Source organism: Dasypus novemcinctus, chromosome 10 (genome assembly GCF_030445035.2).
Source record: "Dasypus novemcinctus isolate mDasNov1 chromosome 10, mDasNov1.1.hap2, whole genome shotgun sequence".
NCBI lineage: Eukaryota > Metazoa > Chordata > Mammalia > Cingulata > Dasypodidae > Dasypus > Dasypus novemcinctus.
The window spans coordinates 20596533-20620516 of NC_080682.1; the positions used below are offsets into that span (position 1 = coordinate 20596533).

The window sequence follows — 23984 nt, forward strand, 5'->3', positions numbered from 1 at the left end:
ATTAAAAAAAAAAAAACAGGTGGAGAGCCAGATACATCCCTACCTCAAAGATGGTAACCCCACCAGATGGAGGGAACTTGGATGGTTGAGAGTCTATTGAGCAAAACCACCCACCAACATGTTATACTCACCTTGGACTATGGGAAGAAAGAGAAAATCATCTTCATTCTTTAAGCTATGTTATAGTTAGGTCTCTCTTATTATAACAGCTTAGCATTTTCCTTTAACTAATACACAGTCTCTAACTCCTGACTACCCAGGTCACAGCTCCATTCTATAGCACTCCTCCTCCTCCTTCTAAATATCCAGGACAAAAAGAGTCAATCCCCCACCTGCCTCCTCACTGTGCCTTCCAAGACTTGAGGGAAAATGCTCTGCCCAGGGCTCCCTTCACCTCCTTATTCCGAAGACTGTAAATGAGAGGGTTAAACATTGGTGTGATAATGGAGTAGAAGACGGAAATCACCTTGTTGAAGTTGATGGAGGAGGCCATCTTGGTCCGGACATACATAAAGAAGAGAGTGCCATAGAAGAGGCTCACGACAGTCAGATGAGCCACACAAGTGGAAAAGGCTTTCCGGCGCTCAGCAGCTGAGCGGATGTGCAGTAGTGTCCAGACAATGTTGACATAGGACACGGCAATTACTGAAGAGGAGACCAGGAGCACAGCCAGAGAGACCAGGAAGTCTATAGTCTCCTTCAGGGTGACATCCGAGCAGGATAGGGCTAGCAGGGGTGAGGCATCACAGAAGAAGTGGTCAATGATGTTGGGACCACAAAATGTCAGCTGGGACATGAGGTAGATGGGCAAAATGGGTGTAAGGAAGCCCACCAGCCAAGAAGCAGCTGCCAGACGGATGCAGGTGCCCCAGGACACCAAGGCCCCATAGCGGAGAGGTATACAAATGGCCACATAGCGGTCATAGGCCATGGCAGCCAATAGGAAACACTCAGTTGCCCCAAGGAAGGTGAAGACAAAGAGCTGGGACAAGCAGCCAGCATAGGAGATGTTCTTGCCCCCATCCACCCCAATAAAACCAGTCAGCATCTTAGGCACAGTAACTGAGGTGTACGAGATTTCAAGGCAAGACAAATGTGTCAGGAAGAAATACATGGGCCTCCGTAGGCGGTGGTCTAAACTCACCACCAAGATAATAGCCAAATTCTCTGCCATGGTGAACAGGTAAATGGTGAGGAAGAGTATGAACAAGAGGAGGCGTACTTCATGCAATTCGGCAAAGCCCACCATGACAAACTCTGTTACCTGGGTCCAGTTTTGTGTATATGAATGCATACTTAGGGGCAAGAGGGCAGTAGACTCACATTGCTATAAATAATGAGAGCTCAAAAAGAACTTGTGAGGATATTGGACTGAAATACCTTTCATGTCATATGGGGAATGTCAAGTCAAAACATTGTCCCTACTCTTAAGAAATCTGTAATCTGCAAGGGACTTGGGCAAACCACAATTTCAAAACAAAAGGAAAGGGTAGATAAGAATAAGGTGAAATATTACAGGAGAAAATAGCAGGGAAGCTAAACCAGTCTTCGTGGTTTTTTGGGGGAGGGGCGGTTAGTTGTTTTTTTTAATATTTATTTATTTATTTCTCTCCCCTCCCCGCCCGCCCCAGTTTCTGTTCTCTGTGTCTGTTCGCTGCGTGTTCTTCTTTGTCTGCTTCTGTTGTTGTCAGCGGCACGGGAATCTGTTGTTTCTTTTTGTTGCGTCAGCTATCCGTGTGTGTGGTGCCATTCTTTGGCAGGCTGAATTTTCTTTCATGCTGGGCGGCTCTCCTTGTGGGGCACACTCCTTGCACGTGAGGCTCCTCTATGCAGGGACACCCTTGCATGGCAGGGCACTCCTTGCACACATCAGCACTGCACATGGGCCAGCTCCACATGGGTCAAGGAGACCCGGGGTTTGAACCGCGGACCTCCCATGTGGTAGATGGGTGCCCTAATCATTGGGCCAAGTCCGCTTCCCGCTAAACCAGTCTTGAGGAATCAGAGAAATCTTTCTGGCTGAAGTGCTGTCTAAGCTGGAACCTGAAAAGCAAGTATAAGTTAGTGAGATAAAAGGTAGAAAAGTAGAGAAGAAACAGCAAATATAAAATCCCAGAAAGAGAGAGAATATTGTGCTTTGGGGAACTTGAAGTAGAAAGAGTTTACCATAGAGGATAATCATTTGACTTCCTAATCAAGTACGCCTGTCTTTTATAAAGAGAGAAACTAATAGATTTGATGCGGGAATTTAAATTAGATAATCCCTGTAAAACAGTTAGTGTTATGTTTGGGTTAATAAATATTTGGGGGAACATTTTAATGTTGACTTCTGGAATGTAAATTATGGAGGGAAGGTGACCGTTGTTGGACTTGAAGTGTCAGGCCAGGACATCACAAAGGGCTAGTAATCAGGTTAAGGCCAAGAAAAGGGCTTTGGCTTCAGTCTGAGGGCAAGAGAGAGACTTGAAGAACATTGAACAGAAGAGCAAAAATATTCTTTCTGCTCTTTAGAAGAGGCGAGTGGGCAGTGCTGAAGCCAGTTTGGACGGGAACAAGACCAGAGGCAGGAAGACCAGGTTGAGAAGTTGTTGCAAGTATAGCAAGGAGGTATGGTGGCCTGAACCAAGGAAATGTCACTAGGCAAGGAGAATGAACAGGGCTATTAAGAAAACATGTCAACAGGATTGAGTCAGAATTCAAACTGGATTTGAATCCAATCTCCACCATAGTATTAGGGTTCGCCAAAGAAAGAGAACCAACAGGATATGTGTGTGTGTGTGTACATACATGACTAAACCCAAAACACACACATATATGTGTATATGTAAAGATTTATGATAAGGAATTGGTTCACATGACCATGGGGACTGACAAGTTCAACCTCCATAGGACAAACTCCACAGGGCTGGAAACGTTGATAGATGGACTGGGGTTAACAGTAAAAATATGAGAATGTTCTCTCATGAACTATAACAAATATACTAATACAGGGTCTTAATAATAAGATGGTTTTGTGGGAAAAACACAGCAAATATAAGATATGGGTTATAGATAACAGTAATATGATAATGTTCTTTCATCATTTGTAACAAATATGTCACAACAATGTAAGGTATTGGTGGTGGGGCAATGTCTGGGAATCCTGTAAGGTTGTTTTGTTTTGTTAACTCATGACTTTTCAAATAAAAGATAAAAAAGAAGATATACAAATGACCAGAAAGCACATGAAAAGATGCTCAATATCATTAGCTATCAGAAAAATTCATATCAAAACCACAATGAGATACCATGTCACACCCATTAGAATGACTGCTATTTTTTTTTTAATGGAAAATAACAAGTGTTGAAGAGGATGTAGAGAAATGAGAACATTCATTCATTGTTAGTGGCAATGTAAAATGTTACAGCTGTGGAAGACAGCTTGGCAGTTCCTCAGAATGTTAAGTATAGAACTACCATTTGACCTGACAATACCACCATAGGTATTTACCCAAAATAATTCTCAAAAGAATTGAAAGTAGGGACTTGAACAAATATTTGCACACCAATGTTCATAGCAGCATTATTCACATTTGCCAAAATGTGGAAGCAAACCAAGTGTCCAGCAATAGATGAATGGATAAATAAATTTGGTTTATACTTAAAATGGAATATTATTCAGCATTAAAAAGGAATCCTGATACATACAACAATGAGTAAAATAAGCCAGACACAAAAGGACAAATATTGTATGGTCACACTGATTTGAAACAATTACAATAGGCAAACTCATAGCATCAGAATCTAGAATATAGGCTACCACGGGATGCTAATAGATGTAAAGAACAGAAAGTTAAGGCTTAAAATGTACAGGGTTCCTGTTTGGAATGATGGAAATGTTTTGGAAATGGATAGTGGTGATGATAGCATAACACTGAGCACAACAGCACTGAAATATATATCTGAATATGATCAGAAGGAGAGATATTAGATTGTATACATGGTAACAAAATTAAAATATTTGTTTAAGTCCATGGAACTGCACTATACTAATAGTGCACTCTAAGTTAAATCATGGATTTTAATTAGTAGTACACTTATAAAAATGTGCTATCATCAATTAGTGTGCATCAATTGCACGCTAATGCAACTTGGTGATAGTGGGGTGGTATGTGGAAATCCTGTATTTTGGGTATGATTGTTCTGCAAACCCACAACTCAATTTTTAAAAACATTATAGACAGAGTTGACATACCATATGCACCTTTCTTAGTTCTCTTCTACTCTTTCTCTCCCTAGAATTATCATTACCTTTAATATTTCATACATTTACTACAATGAGGTCATCCATAAAATAATACCTAGGATAGTTTTGCATATTTTTAAACAATATACAAATGGTAATCTGTACAAATTGTCCTTTTAAAAAGTAAGTAAGAAAGAAAATTTCCCAATCAGAGCACAGGGAGAGGTAGAGGATAATCCTTGACTAAAAAAATCCAGTTCAACAGAATAAAAGTGAGGGGTTTCCAGCAAGCCCAGGAAGAGAGGTGTGGAAGTATCTAGGGTACATCCAGATGAATCTGTGAGAAAAGAATGTGAGGTCCACAGGAAGGAAGGAGAGCAGAGTGGTTAAGACCATGTTCAGGCATGGCGAATCCCAGCTCCGCTATCTCCTAACTGAAATGAAATGAAAAAAAACTCTAGATGGAGCATAATGTCTGACCCATTGGAATGAATTTCAGATGGGATCATTTAAATCACCAGAGATGAGTCTAATGAGGAATGCTTTCTGGAGGAGAGTTTCAGGATGAGCCAGGCTTCACCTCAGGCCCTCAAATCTTACCCCTCATTCACCCCCTACTCGGGTCTTCTGTTGCTAGGCCCAGGAGCCTCCCTCCAAGAAGAGGAGAACAAGGAGGGAGCATTTATTGAGTTCCTCTCATGGGTCAATCTCTGCTGGGCTCATGTGAACTCATATAATCCTCACAGTAATACAGTGATCCTGACCTGGCCTTGCTATAGGTCTCATTTGTCCTGGTTTTCATGCAACTGAAGGAACTGAGGCTCAGAAACACTGACTTGCATATGACCAAACCACTAGCCCACAGCAGAGTAGGGATTCAAACCCCGATGGCTCTGAGACCAAACCTGTGCTTTCCTTCCACACCGTGCCATCCCCCTCTGCCCTTTCGCTTCCCTGACTGTGCTGTTAATCCCTGACTGTGATGTTAATTTCTCTGCAGCTCAGGGCCTGGCTGGAGGAATTCCCCGCAGGTCCTAGTGACCTGCAGGTTCCCAGCAAGGCTCCCAGGCTTATTAACAGGGTTGGCTTTCTCTCAGAGCTTGAGAGAACTTCATCAAACAAGCGCAACGCAAGGATCAAGCAGACTAGGGGAGATCAGAGGGGCATCGGGAGCAATCACTGTTAAAGAGAGAGGCCGCACCGGAACTTGGCCCAATTAGCTGTCCTGAAGAGATGGTATTCCCTTGCCTAAGGATAAAGATTTTCCCTAATGAATAGAGAAGAACAGTTTGGGACCAATGAGGGGGATTTAAAACTTGGTTCCTGCAGCTGTTTGCTTATGCATCTAGATGACGAGCCTGGTGGGAGGTGCAGGATATCTGTTTCAGTCTTCTCCATCTGGCCCCTGGGAGACTTGTCCCCAAAGGTGAAAGGAATTGGAAAATGAACTGGTGTCAGAAACTAACCACCAAACCAAAGTTAGCAAGCAATTTGGGAGGGTGCCATGGGCGCCCTAAGGAGGCTACGAGATGCCAGGGGAACCCAGAGTACTGCTCTGATTCCTCTCAACCCTCCCAGGCTACCTGCCTGCTTCCCCGCGCTGCCTGCAACGCAGCAGCAGCAGTGTATCTCACTTTCCCGCATGCGTTTACAGGCACTGTCTCTAGAATCAGGAGCTGACTTTGACCTTGGTTCCATCAGATACTAGCTGGAATTTGGGGAAAGTCGTTCAATCTTGCTGAGGCTCAGTTTTCTCACCTTTGAATGGGGAGGTTAATACATATATTTGTGAGCTGGTTTAAAGATTGAATGAGACAGGGCAAGTGAAAGCTCAGGACCTCTGCTCTTATTATTCCCTCTACAGTCTCTTTGTGGCTACCTCCCACACTTTCCTCAATTCTCTGCTCAAGGACAACTTAACTGAGAAGCTTGCTTTTTTTCTTCTTTTTTTTGTCAAGTTTCTCTGTTGATTCTTAGCTTGATTTTTTTTTTGGTCACAACCTCTTTGCCATCTAAGATGTTAGAAATTTATTTGTTTGTCTATCAGAATAACTATACACATGTGTACACACACAAAAGTAAGCTCCTTAAAGGCAGTTTCATGACTGTGTTGCCAGTAACAAAAAAAGAGTCACTGGCATGTAGCCTGCATGCAATAAATATGCTGATGTAGTGAAAGAATGGATACATGCTCTTCACATATGGCTGGTTCAGAACATGTCTTTTCCTTTTCACTTCCAGCTACATATGGCCAGAAAGGGGAAGGAAAAGAAGGCCACCAAATCTTCCATAACAGCCTCCAATGCAGGTGGTCTATGCAACCACCCTTCCAGTCAATTGCATGACTGATGATGCTTGCAAGGATGATGTCTTGTATGTCTGGAGTAGCCCACTGTCTCTGGCCTTGAGTGCAAGGCAAATTGAATTGATTTTTACATAACTTATTTTTCCTTAGCTACTGAATTTAACTTTAAATTTCCTGAAAGGCCATACTATATCAGATATTTTCAAACCATGCTCCAGCAAGCCCTAGATGTTCTCAGTTGCCATGTAGTTGGAAAGGGACAGAAAGGGACCTAGCAGGAGTGGCCCCTCTTAGCCTTTCTTCAACCAGTTAGTAAGTGGTAGAATCCAGAGGAGAATACAGCCCAGTCTGACCCCACGACCCATACCACCTTTCCCCCATCCTACCTCCCCAGGGATTTAAAATCCCCAAAGCCAAACATCTGACAAATTAACTGTGTGTTTCTCTCATTTTCTGGCGGTTTCAGTACTGAACAAGCACTGCTTATTCCTCAAAGTTACTCACATATGGTCTCCCCATGGTGGGAACAAATGGGAAACGGAGGTAGAAGGAAATAAATGAGAAGCCTTTCTCCAGTCATGTGTACAGCAGGGACCCCAACCAAAGGCAAGCCAGAGAGTCCACTGTAGCAGAACAGGAACTGCGGTGGGAGTCAAATTTTCTGAGCTTCTAGTCCCTGATGTCTAAATAGGAAGCACACATGTTCTGCCTGTCTCCCAGGATATTAGTGGGTATGTGGGATAGTGGATAAGCAGGTTCTTTGACAACTTTAAAGCTACATTCTGGGAAGACTTCTCATTAAATTGCCTCTACTGCTTATGGACTACATGATTCCTGCAGAATTTCAACAAAGGAGAAGCTGAAGAGGTGGAAAATTCAATGAGGTCCTGGGGGTGGTCTTGAATTTATATTCAAATAACAAGCAAATTGACTTTGTTTAGATTACAGGTTTATTTGAGGTGACTGGAGAGGGCAGATGAACATAAAGGAGAACTAAAATCCTAAATGTCCCTTGGCACTCCTTCTTTATGTGAGCACAAGCAAATCAGTTGAATTCTGTGTATCTCAGTTTCCCTCTCAAAAAATGAGTCAAAATTTAAAACCACAATAACAGAAACATAAATATGACACTGCTAACCACCACCCCCACTCACACGCACACACCTCAAGCAGCCCAAAGTTTCACAGTATAACTCTTTACTGTAATGGTGGACTAACACTTCACATTTCTTACCTCATTTTTTTCTCTAAACTTATTAGGTAATATTATTTTCCTAATTTTAGAAATGAGATTAAAAAAATGGGACAGCGCTGAAGAGAAAATTGGGTTATACTGTGTGGGGAGCCACCCGCTGTGAAACCTATTTACAACCTCCAACAACATGGCGGATTTCACAACTACTACAGCCCTGCCCTGCCATTTCCTTCTTCTTCTTCCTCTTTGTTTCTTTGTTCTCCCCTTCCCGCCGCAACTCTGGTGACCACTGCGATACGCATGCGCAAGACGTGAAACTCTGCAGACCTGGCATGAACTTTCAACCAATCCCCTCCTTGGACATCTGCCACTCGCGAAACCAGCCTATCACCTATGGATACGTTTCCTTCCCTCAGTATAAATTCCCATGTTCTACCCCCAATAAACGAGGCTTGATCAGAATCCTGTCTTGCCTCCATTCTTTCTCGTCCCCTGCCCCCACTTCTTCCCACAGGCCCCTGGAATCCGCCCCCGCCGGCTCGGACAATACTCAAGCCCAGGATTGTGATTCTAGATTTGGCATCTATTTGCTCTTTGGACATGTGCCTATTAGTTTCCAACACTGACATAAACCAGAAATAAATAGCTCATGTCCAGGTGCCCAGGTGTCCCCTGCTCCTTCTCTTAGTCTCTTCCCTGGGTGGAACACAAAGACTCACCATGCTCAGGATCTTAGAGTTGGTGACAACCGCAGATTACTCAATGCCATTATGGACCAGGGATCCCAAAAGCAAGGTTCACAGCTTCTCTGAACCAAAGGGAGAGGCCAAAGATCCACCATCAGCCCAATTGGAAGGGAAAGAAACAGGGTTGTCACTGGGTATAAAATGACTCACACCCTATATTTGTCCCTAACACCCTAGGGGTGACCCATGGGAGCAGGTCTCCATGGAGGTTTAAAGTACCCAGCAAAAGAGAAAAGAAAATAAATCATGGAAAGTTCTGCCCCAGAGGGTGTGCAAGGCTATGAGGGAGTCCCAAGTCTGTAGCTTAGGAGTACCAATACTTCAAAGCAGAGGATGAGAAAGTACAAATACTTCAACGCAGAGGAACCAAGGAATGTTCCATGCCATATGCATCTTTTGCTGAGGTCTCTGGCTCTAAAACACTCTGGGGAAAGATGAAATGAAATCTCAAGTGTTCCAGACTTTTCAAAGACACAATGAGACTCTTCCTCTCCCAGAGTGGGTCAGAAATCTCCCACCCACCTATTGCCCTTTATCCCTAGATCCAGCAAATAATCAACAATGGTAAAAATAGATATTACTGAGTAGCCAATCTGGGCTGGGTTCTGTGTACTACAACAGGAAATGCATAGCCTAATCCTTAAGGAGCTCACAGTCCTATAAGTCTGTCAATGAGTCATGCTTCTCCTGAGTAAAACCATGCTCCACTGCCTACCTTCCAAAGAACTTCCTCCAGAACATTTAATGATTGCCTATAGGCTAGAGAATTTTCCTCAAGAGGGAAATATGGAATCACTTCATGATAAAACTAAAGAGGGAAATGGATATGGCTCCAGCGGTTGAGCTCCCACCTACCATACAGGAGGTGCAGTGTTCGATACCCAGGGCCCCCTGGTGAAGGCAAGCTGGCCCACATGGAATGCCAGCCCATGCAGGGATGCCGGCCAAAATGGAGAGCTGATGCAGCAAGATGATGCAACAAAAAGAGACACAGAGGAAAGACAATAAGAGACTTAGCAAACCAGGGAGCTGAGGTGGCACAAGAGAATAATCACCTCTCTTCTACTCCAGAAGGTCCCAAGATCGGTTCCTGGAGCTGCCTAGTAAAAATACAGGCAGACACAGAAGAACACACAACTAATGGACACAGAGAGCCGACAATGGAGGGAGGGGAGAGAAATAAATAAATAAATCTTTTTAAAAAATGAAATAAAATAAAGGAAACTCAAGGGTGATAAGCTTCCACTGTTTGATCATAGATGGTAGCCCAGCCAAAGTTGTAGACTACAATGCAGACCACTGTCCATGTGGTGCAGCAGTGCTTCAAAATGTATTCACCAGGTGCCATGAATGTGCCACAATGTTGGAAGATGTTGTTGATGTGGGAGGAGTGGGGTAGGGGGGGTGGGGGGTATATAGGGACCTCATTTTTTTTTTAATGTAACATTTAAAAGAAAATAAAGAAAAGAAAAAAGAAAACAAAAATCCAAGTTTCCAGTAGATAATTTGTCCTTTATCGTGCCCTCAACACACATAAGATAATTTCCTTTGATTTCATATGATTTGGGTCCAGCCTTAATGTTTCAGGTACAGATGTCTGATCTTGACAAATAAATGATGACAGGGTTATGTCTCATACTTAACTATATCCCCACAGAACCTAACATGGAATGGCTTGGTTTAAAACATCATGGACTTGTATTCAAATGCCATGTATGTGTCTTCAAGGATGTGCTATCTTGGGCAAGTCAATCTCTCTGGTTTTCTTGTCTCTAAAATTATAAAATCAATACTGCTTTGATAAGGATATGGTTAGAGATAAATAAGGTAGCAAATACGAAGTGTTAGTCTACCTATCAGTGGACAGAAGATAGTTATACTGTGTCACTTTGGACTGCTCTAAGCAGAAAGGATGTTAAACATTGTCACATCTATGTCCCTGCTCTATGGCGGGGAGGTGGGGAAAAACCTTCTGCTCAGACTCAATCTGACAGTGACACTCAATCCCCAAATGTATAAAATATAAAACACTCTTCTGCACTGACAAATGAGACTGATCAAAAGCAACTCAGAAGAACACCATTCCAGAAGGCAAAAGGTGTTCAGGAAGAAAAAACCTAAAGGACCAAGGAGAGCGAGGCAAAGTCCTAAACCTCTGCTCAAACACAGGTCTCACTGGTTTCTGTCTTTCTCCTCCTCCTTTCATGGAACTTCATTTCTGGAACACTTTGTTTCTCTTCTGCCTGTCTTACTCTGCCTTTACAATGCAAATCAGTCTAGCCTTATCGGCTTCTTTATCTGTTGTCCCAGTTTACACCACAAAAGTCCAGAAGTAGAGCAATTAAAGGCAGAATTCTCCTTTGTGAATGAGGGTGATAAGAGGCATTAAATGATCATATTCGTTTTCCTCATGCCCAAGGAATCAAATATTCCAACCCAGAAACTAGGACACATGGAGGAAGATCAGCAGAACCAACTCTTTGGCAAAGGAAGGGAAACACAGAAGAGAGCATAAAATCTGAGGCCCTTTTCCATTCCTCTGGCAAGGGACTGGAAATCAATACCTGAAATGCCACTCTAAAGTACTTATCATTTTTCCACAATATTATGATGAAGTATACTAAATTGCATGCATTTCTCATTCTACAGTTAGGACTCAATCTCAAATGATATTTTTCAGCCTTAACAAAGTCCAGCCCAGTATTCATTTTTATGTATGTTTACAAAAATAATTCAAAATTATACCCAAGAAGGAACATAATATAATGCAAACTTTAACCACTGTCTAGCCTTATCAATGATTAATCTTTGCAATATTTATTTCTGAAACTTTTCAGTAAAAAACAAAATTGATAATAAATATAGATAAAGAGAGATGGATAGACAGACAGGTGGGTGTATATATAGTTGAGAGAGAAAAAAAAAATGCAGATAGGGCTGTAGCCCTCCATGTATCCATTTTCAATCCCATCACCCTCATCATGTCTTAGAATTAACTAATATGATGAATTCAGTATTTATCATGCTCACGCATGGATTTGTTATCCACTAATAGGATATAATTTTGTTTTGCATATCTTTAAAAACTTGTATAGATGGCATCAAACTCTACATGTCATTTTGCAGTTTGCCTTTTATGGAACATTGTTCTTAATATTTTTTTATGTTGATACTTTCAGTTCTAGTTCAGTCATTTTAATTTCTATATTTGTCTATATTCTGTTGCATAAAAACACCAAGCCTACTTATTCATTCTCTTGTGGGTGGACATTTAAGCTGTTTTGAAATTTTGCTATTGCTAACAATGAACATTCTTGTACTCATCTCATTTTGCACATCTACAAAACTTTGTCTAGGGCAGTGGTTCTCAAAGTGCAGTCCCCACCAGCAGCAGAAGGGAACATGTTAGAAATACAAATATTCAGCCCCTTCCCCAAACCTACTGAGGAAGTGGGGCCCAGAATATGTGCTTTTACAAGCCTCCAGAAATTCCAAGTCAAGCTTGAGAGGTGGGATATAGCATCTCCTACCTCACTAAAGAATGCTGAATTGCTCTCCAAGGTTGTTGTCAAAATACCAGCAGTGTTTAAGACTTGCCAAATTTCTCATACGAAAGTAACACTTGGTAATGCGAGACTTTTATAGTTTTGACCATCTAAGTGTTATCAGATGCCTTTTGGTCCTACGGATTTCCTCTCCTGTGAACTGCGTACTTTCATATTTCTACTGGGTAGTTTATCTTTTTTAATGATTTGTCTAAGTTTTTTGTTTTTTCTAAACACTCTGCCTTCCTCTGTTTTATAAATAGTATTTCCCCAGACTTTTAATTTTGTGTTGTCTTTTTTTGTGCAGCATTGTCAAGTTTTCTGTAGTGAACTGCATCTTTCCCTATATGATTTGTGTGTGTGTTTTTTATTTCTCTCCCCTTCCCTACCCCCCCCCCAAGTTGTCTGCTCTCTGTGTCCATTCGCTGTGTGTTCTTCTGTGACCGCTTCTGTCCTTATCAGCGGCACCAGGAATCTGTGTTTCTTTTTATTGCGTCATCTTGTTGTGTCTGCTCTCCATGTGTGCAGCGCCATTCTTGGGCAGGCTGCACTTTCTTTTGTGCTAGGCGGCTCTCCTGACAGGGCGCACTCCTTGAGCGTGGGGCTCCCCTACATGGGGGACACCCCTGCATGGCACGGCACTCCTTGCACACATCAGCACTGCACATGCGCCAGCTCCAAACGGGTCAAGGAGGCCCAGGGTTTGAATCGCGGACCTCCCATGTGGTAGGCAGACGCCCTACCAATTGGGCCAAGTCTGCTTCCTGATTTGTGTTCTAATAATTTGCCTAAAATGCCCTTTTGTACTACAAGGCCATAAGAGGATACTCCTATATTTTATTCTAAATGTGTTTAGACCTCATTTTTCATACTTAGGTCTTTAATGAAACTAGACTTGGTCTTTGTATTCACTGAGAAATAGAAAACTAGTTTTTCCACATTGAAAACACTCTCCTCCATTAATTGGTAATTTCACCCCTTTCATATATCTGGTGGGGGAGGTGTACTAGAAATATTTAATATCATGGACAGCAACCAATCAGAACAAATGTAAATAACCAAAACAGCCCAAAGATCCAAAGATTGCATACCAGCTGAATACATCATATTTCCATGTATAGGTAGGTCTTTGCCAAGACTCTCTTAGTTCTTTTGGTCTATTTGTCCAGCTCTGCAACACCACAAAATTTTTTCGATTCTATTCCATTTATTAAGCAGCTTTATTGAGATATAATTTATATAGCATACAATTCACCTACTTAAAGTGTTCAATTCAATGATTTTCAGTATATTCACAGATATGTGCAACCATTAGAATATTTTCATCACCACAAAGATAAGTCCTATCCCCTTGAGCTATTGCCTTCCCAAACCCTACCACCACCACCCTCAGCCTTAAGCAGTCACTAATCTACTTTCTATCTCTATGAATTTGCTGATTCTGGGCATTTCATATAAATAGAATAATATAACATGTTATTTTGTGACTGTCTTCTTTCACTTAGCATAATGTTTTCAAGTTTCATCATATTGTAGCATATACCATATTTCATTTCTTTTTTTGGTCATATAATATTCCATTGCATGGTTTATACCACATTTTGTTTAATTTGAGAAGAATTCACACTTTCACAATTCTTATTCTTCTAATCTATGAATACAGTATTTGGTTCTCCATTTGTTCAGGTTTTATTATTTCATGTCCTTTAATAATATTTTTTGTTTCCATAAAGATCTTTCATAGTTTTTACATTAATCCTAGAAAAATGATAGCTATTGTTGTTAGTGAGAGTGGAATTTTTATCAAGTTTCTTAAAAGGATTATTTTTAATATATAGTTCTGCTATTGACTGATATATGTTGTTTATTATTCAACCATTGCTGAATTCTTAGTGGTTTAAAATAAGGAGCTGTAGAGTATCCTGGAGTCTATTTATTAACTATCATAATGTCTTTGAATAAGGATATTACACCTCATTCTTTAAAAGTCTAATATTTCATATTTATTTTTCTTGCCTTCATGCATTAGTTAGCATCTCCAACACAAAGTTAAACTAAAAAGGTGGTAGAGAGCAATCTGGACTTGGAAATGTTTCTAAAGTCTTACCGTTTAGTAATGTACTTTCATTTATTGTTATCTTTTTCTAATATATCCTATACAATTTAGTGTCAAGATTATTCTAATGTCATAACATGAATTCAATAACTTTTATTCTTGTTTCTGTTCTCTGAGATAGATTGTATGAAATAAGGACTATTTGCTTTTTTAAGTTTTAGGAAAAATTTGTGCAGAAAACAGTTTGGGTCTGGCAATTGACTTTTTTTTAAGATTTATTTTTTATTTATTTCTCTCCCTTTTCCCAACCCCCCCCCCCCCCCGCCCCCCGACCGCTTCCACCGCATTGTCTGCTTTCTGTGTCCATTCGCTGTATGTTCTTCTCTGTCCGCCTCTGTTGTCGTCAGCAGCACCGGGAATCTGTGTTTCTCTTTGTTGTATCATCTTGTTGCGTCAGCTCTCCGTGTGTGCGGCACCATTCTTGGGCAGGCTGCACTTTCTTTCACGCTGGGCAGCTCTCCTTATGGGGCGCACTCCTTGTACATGGCACTCCCCTATGCAGGGGACACCCCTGCGTGGCAGGGCACTCCTTGCATGCATCAGCACTGCTCATGGGCCAGCTCCACACAGGTCAAGGAGGCCCAGGGTTTGAACCGCAGACCTCCCATGTGGTAGGCGGACACCCTATCAATTGGGCCAAGTCCGCTTCCCCTGCAATTGACTTTTAATTAAAGATGCAATTTCTTTATGGCTTATGGATTTATGTATCTTTTCTATTTTTAAATCATTTTGATAATTAATATTTTTCCAAAATAGTACCTATTTTTCCATTTATTTAAATAAATTGGCATAAACATATTCATTGAATTTATTTGTGGGTTTTTTTAATCCCTACAATTTCTATGGCTATGTTCTCTGTTGTTCTTAATATTACTTATTTATATACTTTCTCTTTATTTCCTGATAAGTCTTGCCAGAGATTTGCCTATTTCATTAGGTCTTTTTCTTTTTTGGTTGTTATTACTTTTCACAAAGAGTAGCTTTTGGTTTTCTTTTCTTGCTAATTTTCTTTTCATTAATTTCTGCTCTTATTATTTCCTCCCTTATACCTTCATAGCTTACTTTATTGCTTATATTAGCTTTTGTTTGGTTGACTACAACTCATTTATTTTATTTTTCTTATTTAAAATTAATGCAATTAAGCTATATATTAACTTCTAGATACCAATTTAGTTAGATCAGACAAAATTTTATTCATAGTACTTTATCGTTTAGTTATAAATATATTACTATTTTGATATTTATTTCCTCCTTAACTCATGTATTATTCAGAGTTGCATTTTTATATTTCCCAATAAGTTGGAACAAGGAGAGAATAGGAGTGTCTAACTACTTTTAACAGTTAAATTATTTCTAATTTAATTGCCAGCCCAGGAGCAGTGCCACATACATGGAGAGCTGAGGCAGCAAGATGACGCAACAAAAAAAAGATGCAGTTTCCCAGTGCTGCCTGATAATGAAAGTGGACACAGAAGAACACACAGTGAATGGACACAGAGAGCAGACAATGGGGCAGAAGGGTAGAGAAATAAAATAAATCTTTAAAAAAAATAAAAAGAATAAAGACTTTGATTATTCTATAAAATTAATTTCATCTGAAGTGAATCCATGTCCTGACTGTTGATTTGCTGGCCATGTTTCTTAGTGTTAGCTTTTATTCATAGGGGTATGCTTGGTTTACAATCTTATTTGGAATATGAAATCAGTTCTTTCTTTTTTTTTTTTTTTCTCTCTCTCTGCCCACTCCTAATCCCCACCCCTGGTCTTTCATCCTATATTCAATTACCTTTTCCAGGAACTTTGGGAGACCTCCATCTTGATCCCTTTTCAATAATGGCAGTTCTGAGGGACTGTCCTACAAAGCCCTTGGGGCTATGGCAGATCCAGCCCAAGTCAAAGGGAAGCTTGACCAGATCCACTCACAATGTTATTTTTCATCTCTCTCCCCCAGCCTGGAGTTGGACTCATTCACCACCACTGACTGCCTCAGCATACAACCTCAGCAGGTCCACCCACCCCTTCAGCCCCAATCACTGTTTCTTTAGTCCACCTTGGAACCTCAAAAATGCTTCTCATATCTGAGACTGAATAGACCTTCTTCTATTTTCTCTATTTTATCCAGAACAGCTATATTTCTGAAGCAGAAGAGGTTTTGAAGCATTAACTTACTACTCCATCTTAATCTAGATATCTCTATGTATTAGTCAGCCAAAGGGTGTTGAAGCAAAATACCAGAAATCTGTTGGCTTTTATAAAGAATATTTATTTGGGGTAGAAGCTTACAGTCACAAGGCCCTAAAGAGTCCAACTCAAAGTACCATAAGAGGTATTTTCTCACCCAGAGTCTGTTGCCACATGTTGATGCAAGACGGTAGGCAGCATCTGTGAGGATCCAGTCTTCCTCCTCCTCCCAAGGCTCTGTGGTCCCAGCTTCTTCCAATATCAGCTATAGGCTGGGACAAGTCTTGTCTCTCTCCTGTAGCTTGTTTCTCTCTGGGCTCAGCTGCTCTGCTCACTCCATAAGGCCAGCTGTAAACTTTCAGGTGAATGGCTCATCACTCTTCCTGGGGTCCCTGACATGTCTATTGGAGCCTTCTCACTTTCTTCACATACCTGCTTTTCTGTGTACCTACTTTCTGGGCTCCAGGATCAAAATTCTTTCTCCTCTGCCATGCAGTTTTCTCTGTGAGTCCCCACACACCAAGGATGTGGGGACTCAACATCCTACTGACATGGCCCAATCAAAGCCTGAATCATTATTTAATCAAGTAAAAGTAAAACCTCTGAATCCAAACCAATCTAATATGCCCAGAGGAATAGATCAGTTCAGAAACATAATGCAATGTCTTTTCTGAATTCATAAATAACATCAAACTGCTATACACTAGATATTCTTAAGGTTAATTATATAATTAGATTCTATAAACCTCTACTGTAGTTAAAATTCTGATGCCCAGAGTGGCCAGACTGGATTAGCCGTTATACTGAATGCTGCCTTTGCCAGGTTTTTTTCCTCCATCTCTTGCGTATTCCGGGAGCACCACGCATGTCAGAGGCAGCCAGGACTAAATATTAGCTGAAATTGTTTATGAATATTCAGAATTTAAACAGAGTTGAATTTATTTGAATTAAGATAAAGACTTGTAGTTGATTTATTTTTTTTAAAAAACCCACTCCTGTGACACACAATTGTAGAAGTTTGCAGGGTTCAGTGAAGGTTAAATGAGATGGCATGTATAAGACATTTAAACACTGCTGAGCATATATTAAGTTTATTAGGATGCACCTGGTATTTGAATGCATCCTGTGACACACAATTGTAGAAGTTTGCAGGGTTCGGTGGAGGTTAAATGAGATGGCATGTATAAGGCATTTAAACACTGCTGAGCATATATTAAGTTTATTAGGATGCACCTGGTATTTGAATGCATCCTGTGACACACAATTGTAGAAGTTTGCAGGGTTCGGTGGAGGTTAAATGAGATGGCATGTATAAGGCATTTAAACACTGCGGAGCATATATTAAGTTTATTAGGATGCACCTGGTATTTGAATGCACTACAAAGGGACCAGAGGATCCAGTGGGTATTGAGGTCTTTAGAGTATCAACAGGAAGGGAGAAACAAAGGGAACAGGAAATGACTCTCCAACCTACAGGGGAAAGGATTAAAAACAGAGAAAGATGATTATCACCAATGAAATGAAGTTTCCCTCTCTTCCAGGAACTTTTGCCATGTACACAATAAGTAAAGAACTATTAACATAAATCCACAGGCTGGGTAAATTCAGAGAGGCTGCCTGCAAGACAATATAGATCTTTGACCCTCCGGCTTTGCATTGGTACATCCTCTGAGGGTTGGGATTTGTCTATTTTGTTCATCACTTTTGCCTAGCACATAGTGAGTATTTAATAATTGTCGAATGAAGAGATTAAAGGTTGTCCTTATCTCTTTACCTATTCTCTCCATCTGAGTTGGTTATTTCTTTTTTCTCTTTTTAATCTCTTAAAGCAGGTTCCAACTCAGACACCTGTGAGAATAAATTTAGGTTGTGGATACAGAGAGGTAGCAAATCAGCCGGGGGAATAGCCTCTCAACCTCCAGGATTCAGTACAAAAGGGGAGAATTTAACCAAATAAAGGAGTGTCCAACATTGGCCATGGGGAGGACCAGAGTAGAAACCTTCAGTGACATCCCTTTACAGTAAGGAGATGGTGAGGTCTTGAATCATGGGGTAACCCACCCCACTGGGGTTCACATGTAAGTAAAATGTTTGATGCGGGGAAGAGGTGATAGAAAATTTTCTGTCAATTAAACATATTGATTCAATCATATAGTAAGAGTGTTTGACCTGAATTTCAGATCTTCCCAGAAGTAGCAGAGTAATAGAGTAATAAAGGAGACTATGACAATCAAAAAACAACCCATAGAACCAATTATGGGGAGGTTCGGAAAGAAAGTGCACACATTGCTATCCTCCTGTCCTCCGAATGTAGCTGGTTTTCTGATCTGAGGTTCTTTAGAGATGAGTAGCTGAGATGATGAATGCCACTTAGTACATGTATGCCATTGGGCACATCACTTCCCCTTCTATGGTCCTCAAGTTCCTTATCTGTAAAATAAGCCCATTTCCATTAGGAATATTTTGGATGCAAATAGCAGAAAACCCCAATCAGCTTGCTTAATGAAGAATTTCGATTTATGGACTTATAGAACTGAAGAGACCTAAGAATGTAGCAAGGCTCGCGAGGCCAACTCTCTCCATCTCTCTGTCTATCCTCCTCTATGCTGACAGTTGATCACTGTCATCTCTGGGGTCTATATTGTTTTTGGTACCACAGAAACCCCAACAGTTAGAGCTGGCACCCAGGGCAGTCAATGCTCTGGGCTAGGATTGACTTAGACAGCCCAAGGGCCCTATCCCAAGTCTTGTTTGTTAATTCCTTAAGAAGGATCAATACAGCTACCAGACTGGTCAAAATAAATTAATAAAAGTGGACTTCAGTGATTATACAGCAACCTGCCCAATTTTCTGTTGTAAATTAATGCCTATTTTAATGCTGTCATAAATTATTACAAACTTAGTACCTTAAAACAATGCAAATTTATTTCCACAGTACTATAAATCAGATATCTAGTGGGCTCAACTGAAATCAAGATGTTGGCAGTATTGCTAGAGATCCTGGGGAAAACTCACATTCTAGGCTCATTTAAGTTGTGCGCAGGATTTACTTCCTCGATGTTGTAGGACTTATGACCCATTTCCTTGCTGGCTATTGACCAGGGGTCATTTTTAGCTTCTGAAGCCTGTGCACATGACCTAGCTCAGGGCTCCCTTCAACTTCAAAGCCAGTAAAGGCAGGTTGAGTCCTCCTTACTCTTCAGATCTCTCTACCTCCCTTTCTGCTTTATCTCACTTGCTTCCTGTTGGCTTAAAACAATGCACTTGCATTATATCAAAGTCTTCTGTGGGTCAGAAATCCAGACATGACTTGGCTGGTTCCGCTCCTTCACCATCTCTCACCAGTCTATAATCAAGATTTTCAGTCTCCTCTGAGGGCTTGACTGGGGAAGGATCCATTTCCATACTCATTAACTGGCTGTTAGCAGAATTCAATTTCTAAAGGACCATTGTGATAAGGGCCTCCGTTCCTCACTAGCTGTTGGCCAGAGGCTACCTTCAGTTCCTTTCCATGAGAGCCTCTCTAACATTGCAGCTTGTGTCATCAAAGCCTGTGAGAAAAAAAAGTCTCCTAGCAATATGGAGGTCACAGTCTTTTATAACCTAGTAATATCCCATCACCTTTAGCTATTTTCTGTTGATTAGAAGCACTTTCAAGGGAAGAGAATTACACAGGGCATGAGTACCAGAGGCAGGGATCATTGGGGACTGTATTAGTAAGCCAAAGGGGTACCGATACAAAATACCAGAAATTGGGGGAAGTGGATTTGGCTCAACAGATAGAGTGTCCACCTACCACAGGGGAGGTCCTGGGTTCAAACCCAGGGCTTCCTGACCCATGTGATGAGCGGGCCCATGTGCAATGCTGATGAGCATAGGAGTGCTGAGCCACACAGGGGTGTCCCCTGCGTAGGGGGGCCCCACATGCAAGGAGCGCACCCCATAAGGAGAGCCACCCAGCACGAAAAAATTTTTGTTAAAAAAATTTTTAACAGGAGTGGTGCCGCACACACGGAGAGCTGACGCAGCAAGATGATGCAATAAAAAGAGACACAGAATCCCTGTGCCACTGACAAGAATACAAGCAGACACAGAAGAACAAACAGCAAATGGACATAGAAAGCAAACAACTGGGCGGGGGGCAGAGAAATAAATTTTAAAAATAAATAAATCTTAAAAAAAAAAAGAAATTGGTTGATTTTTATAAAGGGTATTTATTTGGGGTAGGAGCTTACAGATACCAGGCCATAAAAGCATAAGTCACTCCCCTCACCAAAGTCTATTTTCATTTGTTGGAGTAAGATGGCTACCAACATCTGCAGGGGTGCTGGCTTCCAGGGATCATCTGGGCTCAGCTCTTCTGTTTATTCCACAAGGTCAGCTGTAGACTATCAGGTGAATGGCTCTGACTCTCCCTGGGACTCCAGCTTCAGTATCAGATTCCAACATCAAAACTCCAACATTAAAAGCCCCCAATTCTGTCCTTTGCCATACCTTTTATCTGCAAGTCCCCACCCACCAAGAGGTGTGGACTCAACGCCCTACTGACACAAGAGGTTTACTTGATTATAATCAAGTAAATATAATCTCATATGCCCAGAGGAAAAGACCAGTTTACAAACATAATCCAATATTTCTTTTTGGAATTCATCAATAATATTAAACTGCTACAGGGACCATTTTAGAAGTCTCCCTACCACAACATCTTAGAGTGAGCCCTCAATTTCAAACTGAATGCAGTGACCCCCTAGATAGGATAGCTCTGGTTCCCTCCAGTTCCTATGGTCTGTGGGCTAAGAGGGCCTAGGAACCAGAGAGATAAGGTATTGTACAGCCAGTGTGAACTTGGGTCTCCTGACCCTTTACTGTGCAGATATTTAGATTTAAGGCCTTCAAAGGAAGGGCTTGAGCTGAAGTTATAATTCAATCTACTCTGAAATTTAAACCCAGAAAAGATGATTTCATCCTTCCCCTTAGCCCAAACTCAACTACAGGCTCCAACCTATTTATAAGTTGACATGACTTCAATCCAAAGAGAAGCAGGTTTTAGGACACCATTCATTTTTTAACAAAAATTTACAAAGCATTCTACTTGGCAGGAATTAGAAGTAATGACAACAAATACTAACATATGAATCCTGCCCCCAAGGAACACACAGTCTTGTGGAGGTAATAAGACCATACACATAGAGTTGTCAATTCAGGTGCAAAGTAACAGGTGTCTAAGACAGACAAGGGCAGAAAACCAACTCCCTTGGAGGAAAGAAAGGCAATTCTATCTAGGGTATCTGGAAAAATACAGTGCTGTGGCTGGACCATCAGTAGTTAGCAAACCTAGGACAGTGGAGATGGAGGCAGAAAAGAGGCTATCCCAGCAGAGGGAACAACACCAACAGCCAAGGCAGGGATGCCTGCAGGGGAAGCATGTTCAAGAGAAGGTGAATGGGGAGAAGGGGACATGAAGACAAGGAATGGGAATATGATATGGAAAGTATATTTGGGCCAGGATGCCAAAGGCCTTAAATGTGATCCATTATTGCCACAGAGGAAGAATCAATTTTGGAAAATGTCTACCTCCTCTTCTGAACTCTGTCCTCTCCAGGGAACAGGAAGCCACCAGCTCACTTTGAGCCAAGATAGTCTTAGCTTTCCATCAAAGGCAAGCATTCAATCCTCTCCCTTGGCATCTGATACCTTCTAGATAATGGAAAGAGTTTTGTTTCTTATGCACATTCCAGGAATCCATAAGGAAGACAAGATGGTGGCATGAAGAACCACATGAGTATTGAGATCAGAAGCCCTAGATTTTAATTCAAATCTGTCCGTTTGTTGACTCTGTGCTCTTGGGCAAATTAGTACATTTATGAACTTCTGTACTACCTTGTTCCTAAAAGAGGCAGATGTTGACATATTAATGAACTCTCTGAGCCTTGGTTACCATTACTACAAGATGGCAAATAGGTGATATAATGTGGCAGTGCCTAAAACACACTGTGGATTCTCTGAAAATGATAGGTGGAATTGTAGTTATTATAGTAGCAGTGGTAGCTTTGGCAGTATATTATCAGTAATATTGTAATATTTATTATCTGGACCTTTACATAAAAAGTTTGCTGTCTCCTAGAGAATTGTCCAACAAGCCTTCCATCAGATGACAAGGGTCATCTGATGTTCTAGGAAAATGTAACTTTGACTCATTGTTTACTATTAATTAGGGCCCAGACCCTGTAAAGTTGGATGTTAACTGTTGAAGATTAAGTTGCAAATGACTTTTGCCCAATACATATGCAATATAATATTGCCCAATGGAAAAAATAACCCCAAAGGTTATGGTTTTATTGCCCTCTTTATGACATTTACCAGTTTTCTATCTAACTTAGACTCTTATTTCAGCATTATTTTCCTCACTGACCATTTTTACCTTAATTTCTTGTAACCTCCTTTGAATCAGATTTATCACCCTACTGATTCCCTCCATAATAAATCAAAGAAATCTTTGTACGTACCCACTGAATATTTGTATATGTTATGTTTTAAACTTTTTGAAAATTGTGCTTTGACCCACTATTATAAAACAAAGATAATCATAGCTCTTAGTTCTGACTCATGATGTAAACAGCTGATTGAAAACTGCCATTTTATATTCTATCATGTTTCAGAAAGTGATAACTTTATCCTCTAAAATATCAGAATGATCTGCCAGGCCCTAGAGAAGGCACATTAGGGAAATGAGATGAGACAAAGGGGTTTGGAGTACAGATTGGAGTTCAACGGGAAAAGTCCTCCAAGGACTCTTGCCCACATACTACAAAATAAAATTAGGGAGGCTACTGAAGTGAAAAATGGAAGTGAGCTCTATTGGAAGAAAAACCGAAGCCCCAAGGGAAATAATAAACTGGGTTAAAATATAAAATAATCTTACAACTAGAGGTCTCTATGAAGTTTCAGTGAGGAAGGGCAATATCTGGAAGGTGAGGAAGCTGTAGATAAGCAGTAGAAAGGTGTGGTTTAGGATTTCAAAGGTATACCAGTTCCCAGGCAATGGTAATATTCAGGTGGTGCCATGGGACAGTGTGTGTGGAGAAGGTTGCCCTAGAGGTAAGAGGATCATAGAACTTCCAATAAGCAGCTAGAATTTTTCTTGGGTCATTCCCAAGGGCATTGAAGACACTAAGAATCCAGGCAGGATTGGAGCATAAATTTTTTCAATTAGATGCTAAAGGTTTTCGAAAATATGGCAGTGCGACCAACAGGCCAGAAGATGAGAGTGACCAGAAAGGGAAGAGGGAAGTCTGTTCTCAAGCAAAACAAAAAAATGTGCTAATTTGAAAGGGTCCTGGGGGAGCAAAGGGGTTGCTGCCCTCTCTTCCAGGCCCTGGGATTCAGGGAAATAGGAAGATGAGCTGCTGAGAAGCACAATCCTCAAAGGAGAACCAGGTTTCAGATAAGGAGGTGCAGGCAATGTTTTGAAAGTGATAGCTTCCTGTCAGAGATTTCAGAGCAATAACCCAGAACAATTGGTATGAAACTTGGTAGGATTCACAGATCCCAACATTTGGAAGCAGGAAATGACCTGTTAGATAAAGTCCATCTCAGACTGTCTGAAACCAGAGAACTGAGTCAAAATCTGTCACAGCCTCAGCCTCCATTTTTCCACCCAAATAAGGTAGA

At 41.0% G+C, this 23984-nt stretch overlaps 1 protein-coding gene across 1 annotated transcript; it reads right to left on the reverse strand.

Annotated features, from left to right (window-relative positions):
• Positions 1-254: 254 nt before the first annotated feature.
• Positions 255-1364, reverse strand: OR6Q1 (olfactory receptor family 6 subfamily Q member 1). The gene has a single exon (XM_004471083.2). The coding sequence runs from the start codon at positions 1292-1294 to the stop codon at positions 341-343; it is 954 nt and encodes a 317-aa protein (XP_004471140.2). The 5' UTR covers positions 1295-1364; the 3' UTR covers positions 255-340.
• Between the last annotated feature and the right edge of the window lie 22620 nt (positions 1365-23984).